Source organism: Schistocerca piceifrons, chromosome 11 (genome assembly GCF_021461385.2).
Source record: "Schistocerca piceifrons isolate TAMUIC-IGC-003096 chromosome 11, iqSchPice1.1, whole genome shotgun sequence".
Taxonomy (NCBI): domain Eukaryota; kingdom Metazoa; phylum Arthropoda; class Insecta; order Orthoptera; family Acrididae; genus Schistocerca; species Schistocerca piceifrons.
In genome coordinates, this window is record NC_060148.1 from 161,990,553 (window position 1) to 162,007,006 (window position 16,454).

The window sequence follows — 16,454 nt, forward strand, 5'->3', positions numbered from 1 at the left end:
GTTCTAGGGGACTAATGACCTCAGCAGTTGAGTCCCATAGTGCTCAGAGCCATTTGAACCATTTTGAATTCTAATCAAGAATAACTGTCTGTAACTTCGGGCGTTGGTATCCTAAATGCAGTGGAGCATCTTAAGAAAGGCAATGCCTCTGGTCCAAATTGTACACCATTCAGGTTCCTTTTAGAATATGCTGATGCAATAGATCGATACTTAAGTCATATACAACTCTTCATCTGCAGAAAGATTGGTACGCGAAGACAGGAAAGTTGCGCAAATTACTCCAGAACCCAAGAAAGGAAATGGGAGTAATCCGATGAAACGCAGACCCGTTCCAGTAACATCGCTTTGCAGTAGGATACTGGAAAACATAATCTGTTTGAACATTATGAATTACCTGGAAGATGTCATTTGTTGACAAATAGCCAACACATATTCGGAAAACATAATTCTTGTGAAATACAACAAGCTCTTTATTCTCGCAAGGTAATAACTCATATGGACAGATGACATTAGATTGATTCCATTTTTTTTTTTTCAGAAGGCTTTTGACTCAATTCCTCACAAGTGACTTCCAATTACATTGTGTGCCCCTGGAGTATCATCCTAGTAGTGTGCACTGATTCGTGATTTTGTGCCAGAAAGGTCACAGTTCGTAATAACTGATAGAAAGTAATTCAAGTAATATCTGACGTTTCCCAAGTGTGTGTTATAGGCCCTGTCTTGTCCCTGATGTACAAAATACGATGTAGGAGACAATCTGAGCAGCCCTCTTAGATTAGGCAGTCATTTACGTTATTGTAAAGTCATCAGATGATCAAAACGAATTGTGAAGTGAGAAAGATATCTGTAAGATGTGAAAAATAGCAATTGACATTAATTAATGAAAAGTATGAAGTCAACCACATGAGTACTGAAAGGAATGTGCTAAATTTCGTTCACACGATAAATAATACAAACCTAAAAGCTGTGAGCTCAACTAAATACATAGGAATTACAATACGAATATGCAGCCCCCGCCCGCCCCCCTGCCCCCGCCCGCCCCCCTGCCCCCGCCCGCCCCCCCTCTGCCCCCGCCCGCCCCCCCTCTGCCCCCGCCCGCCCCCCCTCTGCCCCCGCCCGCCCCCCCTCTGCCCCCGCCCGCCCCCCCTCTGCCCCCGCCCGCCCCCCCTCTGCCCCCGCCCGCCCGCCCGCCCGCCCCTCTGCCACCGCCCGCCCGCCCGCCCCTCTGCCCCCGCCCGCCCGCCCGCCCCTCTGCCCCCGCCCGCCCGCCCGCCCGCCCGCCCGCCCCTCTGCCCCCGCCCGCCCGCCCCTCTGCCCCCGCCCGCCCGCCCGCCCGCCCGCCCCTCTGCCCCCGCCCGCCCGCCCGCCCCTCTGCCCCCGCCCGCCCGCCCGCCCCTCTGCCCCCGCCCGCCCGCCCGCCCCTCTGCCCCCGCCCGCCCGCCCGCCCCCTGCCCCGCCCCCCCTGTCCCGCCCCCCCTGTCCCGCCCCCCCTGTCCCGCCCCCCCTGTCCCGCCCCCCCTGCCCCGCCCCCCCTGTCCCGCCCCCCTGCCCCGCTCCCTGCCCCCGCCCCCTGCCCCGCCCCCGCCTCCCCCCCTACAGCCCACGCCCGACCGACCGCGCGCGCCCGCCTGCCCCCCCTACAGCCCCTGCCCGACCGACCGCGCGCGCCCGCCTCCCCCCCCCCCCCCCACAGCCCGCGCCCGCAGCCGCCCCGCCCGCCCCCCCCCCCCCCCCCACCCTGCGCGCGTGGTCATCCTGACAATGCCGTTCAATTGGGGCAAATGTAATCCCATGAAAGCAGGCACCAAGCCTGCATTTGTAAGATTTGTTGCAGTTCCTATTTGTAGCAGGTCATACTCAATACTATAGGTCTGATTCATGTCAATACTAGTTCCTGTTCCACCCATTATGACATCCGGATGCTGCCTTCTTAAGCCCTTGCACCATGATCCTACATCATCTCTCACTTCACTAAGATGTGTACAGGACTTGGAAAAAACTTGTCACATGTAAGTTGTGAAAGGAAACAAGATTGCTTCCTTGCATAAAGTTTCTGCTTTTCTACATCAAGGAGCAACAAGTAGTGGTTGTGAGGGTTATGCCAGTTTTCACAGCTTTCATCTTCCCTCCATTTTTTGAATGCCAACAAGCACTCTTGGGCATATTTTGCTTGGTGCATGTCTCTAAGCTCATACTTCTGCCACAGTGTCATTTCCACAACAGGTGCCTTCGAAATAGACAGACAAGTTCATACGGTAATGCTGTGGTTAATTCATGCTGCTGTTGCCATGGCTTTGCAGACAATTTGACACTCACTATCCATCTTTTACTTGTGCTCACTGGACAGTGGCATATGTTTGCTAAGAGAGCAGTGATTTCCATTTATTAATATTGCCGTTTTTATTTCTGATTTAAGATGATTTGATTCCAAAACACACAGAGCCAGAAAAGAGTATTTTACATAAGGTAAACGAATTTCTTCATGACCTTAAAGACAAAGCAAAAAGAGACTGAATCTTATCAGCTCTGCAGACTTCAACAACATAAGTATCTGGTGTTCGACCATGAACTTTACTGAGAATATATACATAAGTGCAGTGGATGGAAACCTGTGTATGGAAACGGATTTGGAAGATCTCTAGAAAGATATTCTTCATTGTATTATATTGAAAATTCATGACCATGGCGAGTAACCTACAAGACAAAATGAAGGTAATGTTTTTAATTGTAAGATACCTTTCACAGGGGGCTAATTATTGAGAGGAAGAGTTCTGAAACCTTTGGCATACACATTCAGCAAATGCAAAGATGAAAGATGGTCTCTGATGGAGGATCCGATACTGTATTAAATGTTGCTACTTCTGAAATAAATTCACAGCATCAGGAAAAGAAATAACCGTTTCCATATTATTTATTTTGATCAGATGTGGCTCAAACAAAATAGTGCAATAAACAAAATGTGACAAGCTTCAAAAAGAAATGATGGGTAGAAAGTACTGTATGGCAGAGGAAACACACACACTGTCTGTCATGCAGAATGATCTGAACATGCCCAAAAATCAATGACTATCACGAAGAACTCAACAGTGACGTATTTGAATCCTTGTGTTTGCCTTTATTGAGACAATTCAATAAGGGCGCTCTGATTGGTGACAATGCCAGTTAAATTTACAGAATAAAGGGGAAATTTTCTAATTCAAGAACAAAGTAGGAGGAAATTGCACATTAGCTGGAAGGGAAGAGTAACTCTATTTAATGCTGATATACCAAGGTGGCGATATTGGAGGTGATTAGGTGTCATTGCCATATTTATAATCGATATGAACTGAACAGCTTAGCACCAGAAATGAAGCACAAGATTGTGAGACTGCCTCTTAGTGCAGAGAAGTTGGATGAGGTACCATTGAGGGGAAGGGGTGGGGGAAGAAATGCAGTGGAGAAAAGGTGTCGAGCAGAGGGGCAAGAGGGATGGGAGTGGGCAAGTAGAGGGGACTTCATACGTTAAAATTAAAGATAGTATGAAAAATTCATAAACTAAAAAACATATTGCTTAGAGCAACATGCAGATGCATGTGCCTGTGAGCTTAAACTAAATGGAACCTGTATAATTCTAGCTGTGTATAGGTCCCCAGTCAGATACTTCCAACGATTTCTGAAATACTTTGAATCTTTATTGTGCCATCTGCCAGTCAGACAAGCAAATTATAGTTTGCGGGGTTTCCAATGTAGATATTCTGAAGAAATCAGATAGAACTACATTGGAGTATTTCTTGGTTCTTTCAATTTGATGTCAGTTATAGATTTTGCTGCATACAGGAAAGCAGCACTAAGAAAGATACTTTACAGACTGAATATAAATTTAGTCAAATACTTACCCCTTTTGAGAATGATCCTTATGATCAGGATGCACATCTAGGTATACTATATAACATAGTTCCATACAAGTAATGCAAAATAGTCCTCCAAAATAGTGCATTCAATTTAACAATTGTACAGCTAGAAACAGAATGGGATGAAATCTACAGGGAAGCTGATGCTAATTTCAAATTTAATGTGAAAATAATTTCCCAAAGGAAACGTCAAATCGTAATTGTAAGAAACAATCTAAAAAGCTGTGACTTATTAAACAGATAATATGTTGTAAACAGAAAATCGAAATTTATTTTACAGCCAGGAGTAATTATCGAGTAAGAGCCAAATATTACAAAAAACTGTTGCACTGTATTAGGAAAAGTTATTAAAAAGCCAAGAAGTGTGTGCACCATGTCTCGGATTAGCACCTCTGATGATAAAATGAAAAAAATTTGGGATATTGCTAGAAAGGAAACACGACAGTGGAAATCACAGAAAGATTTTATTCCTATCAAACTCAATGAAAAGTTTAACAAAAATCAGAAGTAATTGTATAATAATTTTTTTTAATGTTGTAGGGAAATTAGGATACAGCTGTTCATTAGGAAATACAAGGTTGTACATGGAGGAAGGAATACCTATGCAATTTCATAAAATTGAAATTCAAACCACCTCTCGAACTGAAATTAGGAAAATAATTAATTCACTCAATGTAGAAGCACACATGGAATTGATGGCACTTCCAACAGAGTACTAAAAGCCTGTTGTGAGCAGGACATGCACAAACGGTTTAAATCATATTTAAGTGGAAGAATGTAGAAGGTTGATTTTAACAGTAGAGATAGTGTGCTAAAGTTTGCAGTCCTTGTAATATTAGTAATATTTGCCCTACAAACATTAGTATACGCTCAATGGTAAACGCCTGATGGCCTAAAGCTATCAAACAATTGTAATGTAAAAGAAATTAACCGTCAAATAGCAGTGGCAGAATCTATTATTCTTTATCTTTGCCACTCTCACCCGGCGGTCGTAAATCTCTAAGTACACTTATCGATTAATGATATAAAAAAAGAATTCTGTTATTTCAAGACAAATGAAGCCTTGAGCGATTCACCTTTTACTGTTATTATTCCATGAAAGGCAGACTTGCTGTGTTCTGCAAAAATTTTAAAATTTGTGTAAAATACTCCGTAAATGTCCTAATTGTCTTTTCAATCAGAGAACATGTAGTTTTATGTAATTAATTACTAACAGGGTCCATCGAGAGGACATTAGTATGAAGTATTGCCTGTTATGTACAAAGCTTTTGTTAATACGCACCAGCCATTGTAACTTAATATTAAAAGGTACGTAGCATTAAAAACGTGTGCTTATATAGCCAAATTATCCATAAGTATCTGCATCTCCTCATTACTTTAATGTCAATCATTTTGTATCAGTTTATCTCCAGAACCTACGATCATGCTGATGGACCCAACACAGCATGGAGGCAGGGAGGAACACTACCATTCTCCTTTCATTTCTGAATCTTTTTTTTTTTATTGTGTAGTATTGCTTTTCTTTTAAGGTCAGTAAATCTTTTGGTCTATTAGTGTCGATCCAGGTATGGCTGCATTGCGGTCATGTGAATGAGCGGAAATGGTAATGTTGCTTTGATAACACTACATCCTCTGAGGAGGTATGAAGAATGGTGTCCCACAGTGTTCACGTTTGTTCCTCATATTTTTCTTAATATCTGTTAATGACCTGGCACTCTACAGTCATGAAGATGCAAAGCTAGTTCTTTTTCTGATGATGCAGTAATCACACCAAAGATATATGAATTAGCTGAGGAAACTCTGAATTATGTCTTTCAGTAAATTAATTGGTTGTCTACAGATGGTTTTGAGAAAACACAATGTACACTGTTCTGTGCAGTAAATGGCAGAATACCATTGATAAGTATAGATTTAGAACAGGAATCTGTTGCTAAGCAGAGTATTTGAAATTTCTGGGTGTGTGCATTGATAAAAAATTAATTTGAAGAAGCACATCATGAGCTTATGAAACATATCAGTTCAGCATCTTACGCCATTAGGGTTATTGCAAACTTTGGTGACAAACATATCAGTAAATTAACTTATAATGCATATTTCCATTCACTGCTTTCATATACCATGAAGTTTTAGGGTCACATCATTTAGAGAAAAAGTATTCATTGCACAAAAGCCTGTAATCAGAATAATAGTCGGGAAGCACTGAAGATCACATTGCAGACACTTGTTTAAGGAACTAGGGAGGTTCACAATACAAGAATCACAGTTCAAAGATAGTAGCAAAGAGCAGTGGCTAAATCTGACTTTGCCACAGAAAGAGATGAACTGCGCTGCCAGAAAAATCTTTGTTCGTCTATCAGGTAGCATTAACAGTCAGACAGATAGCCAACCAGCTTCTAAAAACAAATCAAAAGTATTTATGAATGAGGACATCATCTACTCAGAAGATAAATTTTTAAATTGAAATAGTAATTGGAAAAAAAAAATACATTGTGTAAAGAAACCTAATGTTAAACTCACAAGTTCCACATTGCAAAGTGACATATTCAGGATCTGTGGAACATGTATTAATGTAGTGTAATATCATCAAACCAGGCAAGGACTGTACATAACTCTATAGTTATCATAATTTGTATCTTACCAGCTGTAAACATCATCATGTTGAAAGTTTGGTCAGCATGTGGTTTACCTGTGTCAAAGATCCAAGAAAGTACTGATTGACTTTCTGCCGGGGTTCAAAAGGTATCACTCTATTATGTACACTATGATTGCCAGAATGCACTGACCACCTGTGTGTCAATGTTACGTTTGAGCAGTGCGTGATAAATTAAGTTTGTAATGGTCTTATTAGTCTTATTAGTTGTGTTCAGAGGACACTCAAGTAGATAGTCAGCACTTGCCATCTGTAGATCATGAAAGTTAGTCTTCTGAGCAATATCTAAAAGGGATTCACTAGACCTCTATGCTGTGTAACTTGTCCTATCTGACAGCCGGTGTATAAGAAATGTACCTACATGGGTACCAGACAGGCATATATTTTTTGAAGACAGAGTACAGAATTCAGTAGGATATGATATTACACATTAACCTGCCGACTTGGAAAATTGGATGAAAACCCATTTCATTGTTTTATTATTAAACTACAATTTTTAATTCATTGAAACAATGTGTAACATTGTGAGCAGTTAATACTACTAACCGATAAAGTGATTATCTGCAAACATTTTGATCAATCACAAAATAAATATATATAATCAGACATTTAGAGTAAATGGTTCTAAAGTGTGTGTACATGGATGATATACACTCTCCAGTAAACAAACCTCACCAAAAGCGGAAAGCTTCAATCAGTGGTCCCTCAAATTTTCTCTTGACCAAAAATTGTTTCCATGAAAGAATGAGAGAGTGAAGGAGTGATACTGTGTGTTAAGGATGACAAACATTAACAGTGATTTCAACTTCTTATGCCTTATGGCAAAGGAAGTGATAACCTCACTTTCAACTTGGGCAGAAAGCCACACTAACATATGTAATTGAATTACTTAGTCAAAACACAGGTAGCAGTGAGGGATATGTAGCCCAGGACCCAGTCTGTAACTTAGCAAACATACAAGGTGATAATTATTGAACTATATCAAAAAATCGTAAATTAGTTACAAACTACAGCGTTCACACACTTTATTCAACATGTAAACTTCACCACAGATATTGAGATTTAGGTTATGACATGTTCGATATGCCTGCCATCATTGCCGATGATGTGGCTCAGCCAAATAGCAAAATTCTGCTATACCCACTGAAGTGTCAGAACATCATTGTCGTCGATGACCACCTGAATGTCGCTTTTCAGCTCAGCAGTGGTTTGGGATTACTGTTGTACACCTTGTCTTTAATATAGCCACACAAAAAGGACTCAGATCTGTTCAGATCCGGATAAGGAATTTTTCAGAATTGTAGGAATTTTGTAATTTTGTTTTTCAGTTAAATTTTTGTAATTTTGATTGCTAAGAACTGATACACTAATAAAAAAATTAGTTTAGCTCGCCACTGCAGAATAATACTGCAGCAATAAAACGCAAAAGAGGGAATATCACCAAAATAAATCTTTCGTTGCAAAGAAAATGAGCCATTCACATAAACAGAATAAATGCACACACAGGCATCTGCCGACAGCGCTGTTAAAGATTCTACAATATTTTCTAACAATGAACTTTCAATATATCTGATTCCTGGGCACATTTTGATGAGTGAAGTCACAACTGATTACATTTCTACATGACGTGGTGAAATATCTCGAATGTTGGTTTCAGAGGCATTACTTTTGAAGTAAATTTCCTTTTATGTAAGATGATCATGCATGTCAGAATGTGTGATGATTTTCTTAAATCATGGAGCATTATATTCACATTCAAGACTTAACGCTGACCACCAGCAAATGTGAAAAAATTTTGGGCCCAGAGGACAAGCCATTTATGCCTTATATTTTAAATTTTGGTGAGACACTTGCATTTGCTATATGTTGAAAAGGTAATACAAAAAATGACGAAGTTTCGAGTTTAGTCTTTCATAATTATTATAGTTTGTTCATTGATGACAGATTATGCAATAATGCTGGCAAAAAATATAGTTTCCTTTCAAAAACAAGAGCGAAGTTCTTGAGTGATTTCACATGTAACTGGCTTTACTATGGGAGAAGTCGAAGTGCTCTACAGAACACGTATCCAGCCACGTAACCCACGAAGTGTCTGGTGCACATCAGTGAAATTTATAATCGTACTTGTCAGAAATATAAAGCTGCTAAAATTGAAACTGGTGCCCTCAGAAAAACAGCAAAAACTGTTAGGAAGTAAATATTATATATGAAAACTTAACTTTCCTTGTAGTTGACTGATGCATAGTAATTTAAACAATTAACTTCTTTCGCTTGTGTGTTTGCACAGCTTAACATTCATTTTGTTATTGGCTGACATCACATTTCCTATGCTCTGAATATCTGCTGTCATCAGCTGGCGAGATCATGTGACACAAGCTATGCTTGGCCCACAAAAGCACGTCACAATCTTTCAGTGCTTTAGAAGCTACTGTGATGTAATTGTTGGAATTCGTGTTCATACTTTCGTCATACGAAAATATGTAGTGGACATGTTGCCACACATCAAAGATCTTTCATAAATGCTTTGATTTTTGCTAGGTTGAAATTGCTAAACTGCCAGAAAGTTCTATACAATCTTATAAACCCATAACCATTCAAGGGATTGATGAGGTTTACAGCTCCTAGGGTAACGAAATCTTTCAAGATGGAAAAATGTACTTCCACCCATTAAAACGTTTTTCACCCTGGAAAGCGCGTTTCTAACTGGGAAATCTGTGAATTTTTCTTTTCTGGACATACACACAGTTAAAAAGGTTTAAGGCTTCCATATGAAATGAAATGCCTATTGAGAAGAGACGCCTTGTATGGGTGGTACAGTTGTTTTATCAGAACAGCAGCACTGCATTGCAAGAATATCATTGACATAAATGGCCGAGAAGAGCTCCATGTCAATAAATATGGTGAAGAATACAAGCAATAAATTTGAAGAAATAGGTGAATTGAGTGGTGCAGCAGATTCCCATAGCGGTCATTCAAGTTGCTTTTAGCTGACCATGCAACAGATGCCTCAAATTCTGCATTAAGTGTTAGAGTTGTCACAGGATCTCTCTCTCTCTCTCTCTCTCTCTCTCTCTCTCTCTCTCTCTCTCTCTCACTCACACTCACACTCACACTCACACACTGCCTCTTACCGTGCCTCCCCCAGTCAACAGTTCAAAAGATTTTGTGGCACATTTCACACTAGTATCTCTATAAGGCTCAGAATTTGCTGCTAAAGAAGCCCCAGGATAGGCCACAACGCTGTGACTTTGTCTTTATTTTTGGCATGCCTGGAAAAGAGTGACTTTTGGCTGGGGAATATTCTTTGGAAGTACAAGGCATATTTTACTCTGTATGGGGCCATGAGTGCACAGAACTATTACATGTGGGGTTGTCCTCCCAAATCTTGTGCAGGAACATCCACTGCACTCAGCTTATGTGACAGTGTGGTGTGATTTCACAATCCCCTTCATTCTGAGTCACCGTTCCTTGTAGGTGACAGGTCAAGCACCTCTTAGGTGTACAGAGACATCTGAACTTTATAAGGACCTTGTTATGTAACGTGATTCAAGCATTTCAAGACCACAAGTGTCTGCACCATTATTTTGATGTGAGATGGGGTGGCATGATACGTCAGTTGTCGAGTGAACTATTGGTTTCATGAAATCTTTGGTATCACCCGCATTATATCTAGGCAGTTTAAAATATGTGGCCTTAGAGATCCCCCAACCTAAGTTCATGCGACATGTGCATGTTGGGATATTGTATAAACTAACAATTACTTGTAGTTACTTTCTGATGTGAAGTAAAGCATGTGTCTTGAAAGGCAACTGTTAACCATGTCATGTCATGGATACAGCATGTTGCAGAATCAGTAGACCATTTTGAACACGTAACTTCTGATCATATCCTAATAAATGTACCAGAACCACCATTATCATTGCTCTGATCGTTTCTCCTCTTTTCCTACATTACAATGTTACAGCATCCTACAAAGTATAGAGCGCACACTGCAGCACCCAAACATCAGACAATTTTCCCCTCAATAAATTCATAATAAAGTTGCTATGACATCTTGCAGAGATACCACACTCATTCTATGATTGCTACTCGGCAGAGGTTTTTATCAACAGCTTGTGTTTATTGTTGTTATTACAGTGTAATAGTTATTGTGTCTTCTGTTAGTGTCTTTTACAATATGCAGTGTGTGCCACGTCTCTCTAATCATTAAAATCTGCCTGAATGGACATGCTATTCTCCATGAGTTCTGTCTGCAGCTCATGGTCTAGTAGCTAGCATTGCTGCTTCTGGATCATGGGGTCCCGGGTTCGATTCGTGGCCAGGTTGGGGACTTTCTCTGCCTGGTGACTGGGTGTTTGTGTTGTCATCATCATCATCATCATCATCATCATCATCATCGTCGTCATCATCATCCGTGACATTGGCTACAATGGACTGTGTAAAAAAAGTAGACTGTAAAATTGGTGATACAAATTCACAACAGGGCCTTGGTGGTGGTGGTGGTGGTGGTGGTGGTGATAACAGAGGACATAGTCATATCACCATGATTACTTCTATGGGAGGGGAAACGATTTCAAATGGAGAAATGCACAACCCAAGCAATGTTTGTGCTAGACAATATAACATTGCTTTGCAGATTTCTGCCCTGTTACTCAGTGGTAGTGTGATGGGTAGAAATCGAGACACTGAACAACAAATCAGGTGTACTTTTCCCTTGAGGAATTTTAGATGGGATTCAACAGTGTGGGAACAATCTTGATAATATAAAAATGTTCAAAAGAACGTACCTTCTTTGCATGATATTGATGTTTCTGAGATAAAAACTTTTTATAGGCTTGCTTGCATTAACAGCAGTCTCCAACCCTGACATCAAATGCATTGATAATATTTCCTTAGTAGATGGAAGCAGATGTTATCATTTCATGGCAATGTATCAAACGACCCACCAGGGTAGCCAAGAGCACTAATATGCTGCTTCCTGGATTCGGGTAGGTACAGCGACCCTGGATCGAATCCACACAGCGGATTAACGATGAAGGGCCGGTGTGCCAGCCAGCCTGGAAGGGGTTTTTAGGCGGTTTTCCTCATCCTAATAGGTGAATACCGGGCTGGTCCCCACGTTTCACCTCAGTTACACAACTGGCAAACATTTGCAGACATTCGCACTTTCCCATGAATTACACTGGATGCAGACAGTTGGGGTGTATAAAATCCGGCGGTTGGATTGAGGGTACCGGTATAGATATATAGAATGTAAGAAATGGTATTTGTTCATGATGACAGCTCTTTGGTTTGAGAATCGAGAGAACAAAGGAAGGAATAAAGTAGAGGTAACAGGTTTAGTGCCAAAATTTCGAACAAATGTGGTGTGAGCCATCAGCACTGTTACTGTCCAGGCTGTAGTATGAGTGTTGATAAATTACATGTGCACTTCCATTATCACTGCATGAACAGTTTATGAATGTGCCTGCCACAAAAAATGTTATGCAGTAAATATTAAGGATATGACACAAGTACCCAGTACCTACACAATGGTTGCATGGAGGTCTCTAAAACAATTGATAAATAATTAACATCAAACTTCATTTTTTGTTGAATTTTTCCACAAATTCTCTTCCTTATCCTGGTTTGTTTATGGTTCACTGGCATAGCATAAAATTTTAATTGTAAGTTTTATATCTAGTACTTTGAGAAAAAGAAAGCTATTTGTCTGAAACCTTACTTGCATATTTTTTGATTTCTTTCTTAATTATTAACATTCAGTTGCTTTTCTTCCATATGTATGAAAATACATGTTGTAACTAATTGAGTTTTAAAAAAGTTACAATATCTAGTTATACAGTTGTCAACTTCTAGAAACTGACACACACCATGATACCAGTTACGTTAAAAAAATCGTGTGATTCTAATTAAGAGTTTAAAAACACTCGAAATTTACCAGATATCATGCCACGCAAAACTATATCCCCAACAAAACGCAAAAAAGTCAAAAGTTGCAGAGCAAAAGATAACACTGGGTATGCATGCCTTCAGTAGTTCATACTCTTTCATGTCCAACATGATGCACATACTGGGGACCTGAAAGGCATCACAGTTCTGTTCTGTGGGAAAGGGTTTAACTGCAGGTGGAATAATGGGACCCAGATACTCAGCTCATGCATCAGCTGTTACCACTGCCACACAATATGTGGTGTCAGCTAGCAGTGTCGTATGGGTGATGAAGTGGCCATTTATATGTGTGTCCTTCAGTCAATGGTGTTCTGCAATGCCAGATGATCAGATGTTAGGAAGATGTAGAAATTTTCAAAAAGGCTCAGTGCAAATATACTGGAAAATTTACAACTATTTCCATCTTTTCAGACAGTATTTCCATTTGTGCAAGGCTTCTTACAAGTTGCAGTGCCGAAAACACAGTCTTAGATTAAAACCATCTGCAAGTGTGTCATTCACTTTCATTCATCAGTATGCAGATTGTTCCCTTGATTGATGTGACATTGATTCTTGTTCATGAACCATCATTATTCACCTGATTAACATCCGTTCTAGATACCTAACAAAATGTTGAAGCTTGCACTAGTTCTTTAGTCATTGGGAATCAAACAAAAAAAATCTGTTAATTAGGTGAAATAAATTTATCATTTCCAAAGGTGAAAGTGTTTGCGAAACAGAAAAAGATAATGGAAGAGGAACATTTAAAAATTATCTCTCTTACTCAAATCTTAAATGCCTTGAATGTAAGAATTTTTTTGATACATTTAATAAATTGGTGTAAACTGTTAACTTGTAGTACAGTATTTTGAAAAGATAGTAACACATGAAAGTGAATTATTTTAACTCTCACTTAAAATTTCAAATGAAATCAGCAGTGACTCAGATTCATCATTATTGAATTTCCTGTGGTTAATTTCGTTTTAAACCACTTTTATCTCATCAGTTCTTTCCTTCTGGAGGAAGATAGTAATTTTAAATCATTAACAGTTACTAAATATGCAATTTCTTATGCACTTTTATGACTTGTGGCCTATAGTACTGCATTTATCGACACTCAAATATTGTTTCTTTGTTGTATATATATCAACATTTAACATTCTTGTCTTGACTCTTCAGATTGACTCAGACTACTGGTGGGAGCTGTGGCATATCATGTGAAGACATTTATCACCATGGGCTGGTCCAGGATGATTCGGTGATAGACAAGGAGAAGTCAGCACATGAGTTTGGTACAGAAAATGTGACTATTGACAAGGAATGCTCAGTTGCCACCCAATATGACTGTAGTAAGAGAGAAAAGGAATTACTTCTATATAGCTGTGATTTCTGCCAACAGAACTTTCCTTCAAAATACAGACCCATAATGCATGTGTTTATGCACATTGATGGCATGCAGCCACCTTTGTATGTTTGTAAGTGGTGTGGTGAGGTATTTCACAGTAAGGTTAGTTTGAAAACACATTTGAGAATGAGAGAGAATTATCATGTCTTAACTGCTGGCCACCATGAAAAATATGACTATAGTGATGAGCATCAAAGCAGTATCTTCTTGGATAGTGAGCCAGAAGTTTCTTTTACAGAACACATTGAACAGTCTTCATATAAGGAAACTTGGAAAATTTCAAAGAAGGCCTCTAATGACATGTGTAACAGACACATGACAAAAGATGCAGAGAAAACAAGTGCTTATGGAATTTTATCTACAGCTGTTAATCTCAGTGCCCAGGCTGATCTATATATTGCAAACAGAACCAACAAATGTGGTATTTGTGCCAAATGGTTTGCAAGGTCAGGCGATCTGAAGAGACACTTATTAATTCACACTGGAATAAAACCTCACAAATGTGAAATTTGTGGGAAATCTTTTACTTTGTTAGGCAGTCTCAAGAAGCATTCATTAAATCACACTGGAAAGAAACCTCACAAATGTGAGATTTGTGGAAAATTTTTTGCTAGATCAAATTGTCTCAAGACTCATGTATTAATTCACACTGGAAATAAATCTCACAAATGTGAGATTTGTGGAAAATGTTTTTCTAGATCAGGTTATCTCAAGACACACGCGTTAATTCACACTGGAAAGAAACCCTACAAATGTGAGATTTGTGGGAAATGTTTTGCTACATCAGGTTATCTCAAGACTCATGTATTAATTCACACTGGAAAGAAACCTCATAAATGTGAGATTTGTGCAAAATGTTTTACTACATCACGTTATCTCAAGATTCATGTACTATTTCACACTGGACAGAAACCCTACAAATGTGAGATTTGTGCAAAATGTTTTGCTAGATCAGGTTCTCTTAAGACACATGTATTAATTCACACTGGAAAGAAACCCTACAAATGTGAGATTTGTGGGAAATGTTTTGCTACTTCAGGTCATCTCAAGACTCATGTATTAATTCACAATGGAAATAAATCTCACAAATGTGAGATTTGTGGAAAATGTTTTGCTACATCAGGTTGTCTCAAGACTCATGTATTAATTCACACTGGAAATAAGTCTCACAAATGTGAGATTTGTGGAAAATGTTTTACTACATCAGGTTATCTCAAGACTCATGTACTATTTCACACTGGACAGAAACCCTACAAATGTGAGATTTGTGGGAAATGTTTTGCTACATCAGGTTCTCTTAAGACACATGTATTAATTCACACTGGAAAGAAACCCTACAAATGTAAGATTTGTGGGAAATGTTTTGCTACATCAGGTTATCTCACGAATCACATACTAGTTCACACTGGAAAGAAACCTCACAAATGTGTGAAATGTGTGAAATCTTTTGCTAGGTCAGGGAATCTCAAGAGGCATGTATTAATTCACACTGGAAAGGAACCTCACAACTGTGATATTTGTGGGTAATCTGTTGCTACGTCAAACTATCTTAACAGACAAACATTAATTCACACTGGAATGAAACCTCACAAATGTGTGATTTGTGGGAAATCCTTCGCTAGGTCAGGCACTCTCAAGAGGCATATAACAATTCACACTGGAAAGAAACTTCACATCTAGAAAAGACCTCACAAATGTGATATTTGTGGCAAATCATTTACTACATCAGGTGATCTCAAGACACATGCATTACTCCACATGGGAAGGGGACCTCACAAATGTGATATCTGTGACAAAAGTTTCACTCAGTTGGGTACTTTCAAGACACATGCATTACTTCACATCAGAAAGTAACTACAAGTAAATGTTAGTTTATGCAAATAGATATTCCTGGTTGGTGCCCTAAAGGCCTATAAAATAATGACTGTAGTAGGGGGACAATAAATTGTAATGCCTGTGAAATAACATTAAAGTGTTGTAGAATTGTGAAAAAAGTGCAATAATCTGTACTATATTGAGGTAAGAGATAATGTGAAATATAAAAATCGCTATCTGCAGCTTGAGATGTTAAGAAATTGTATTACTAAATACTCCAGAAACATTAATCAAATGTGTTTTTGTCATTAACACTGTCAATAGTTATAATTACCACGCAATATTCAGTATAAGGCCAAGGAAATGTGATGACTTGCTGCTTATTATTCCAAACATGGTCATTATGTAGTACTTGTAACTCTGCATTTGAGAAAGTGACAGCAAAAATATATTCATGGCACTTCCTTCACTCAGGTTCATAAACTGAACACGGGAGATCCATGATTATGGCAATTATTTTACTCAGGTATTTTTCCTCAAGAAATATGCTGTATATGTCATTAACCCATTAGCACCGGAATTAATTATTTCGTGATTTTTCTTTAAATTGCGTTATTATGTCTGTAAAAGGCATAAATTACACAACAGAGTTTTTTGACGAAAGTCATTACCGTCATTAGCAAAATATTTGATGTTGCCATATGGCAACAATAGGTGCTTTCACTACCTAATTTTATATGGATTACAACTTCAACTAAAATAAGTA

General features: G+C 39.1%; 1 protein-coding gene across 1 annotated transcript in view; it reads left to right on the forward strand.

Moving 5' to 3' along the window:
• The window catches only part of LOC124720437 (zinc finger protein 93-like), a 94,807-nt gene extending 78,606 nt beyond the window's left edge, over positions 1-16,201 (forward strand). Inside the window, exons 7-8 of the mRNA XM_047245791.1 lie at positions 13,648-15,297; positions 15,466-16,201. Of these exons, the coding sequence (XP_047101747.1) occupies positions 13,648-15,297; positions 15,466-15,553 (1,738 nt within the window). The 3' untranslated portion in view covers positions 15,554-16,201. The remainder of the gene's footprint in view (positions 1-13,647; positions 15,298-15,465) is intronic.
• Positions 16,202-16,454: the final 253 nt, after the last annotated feature.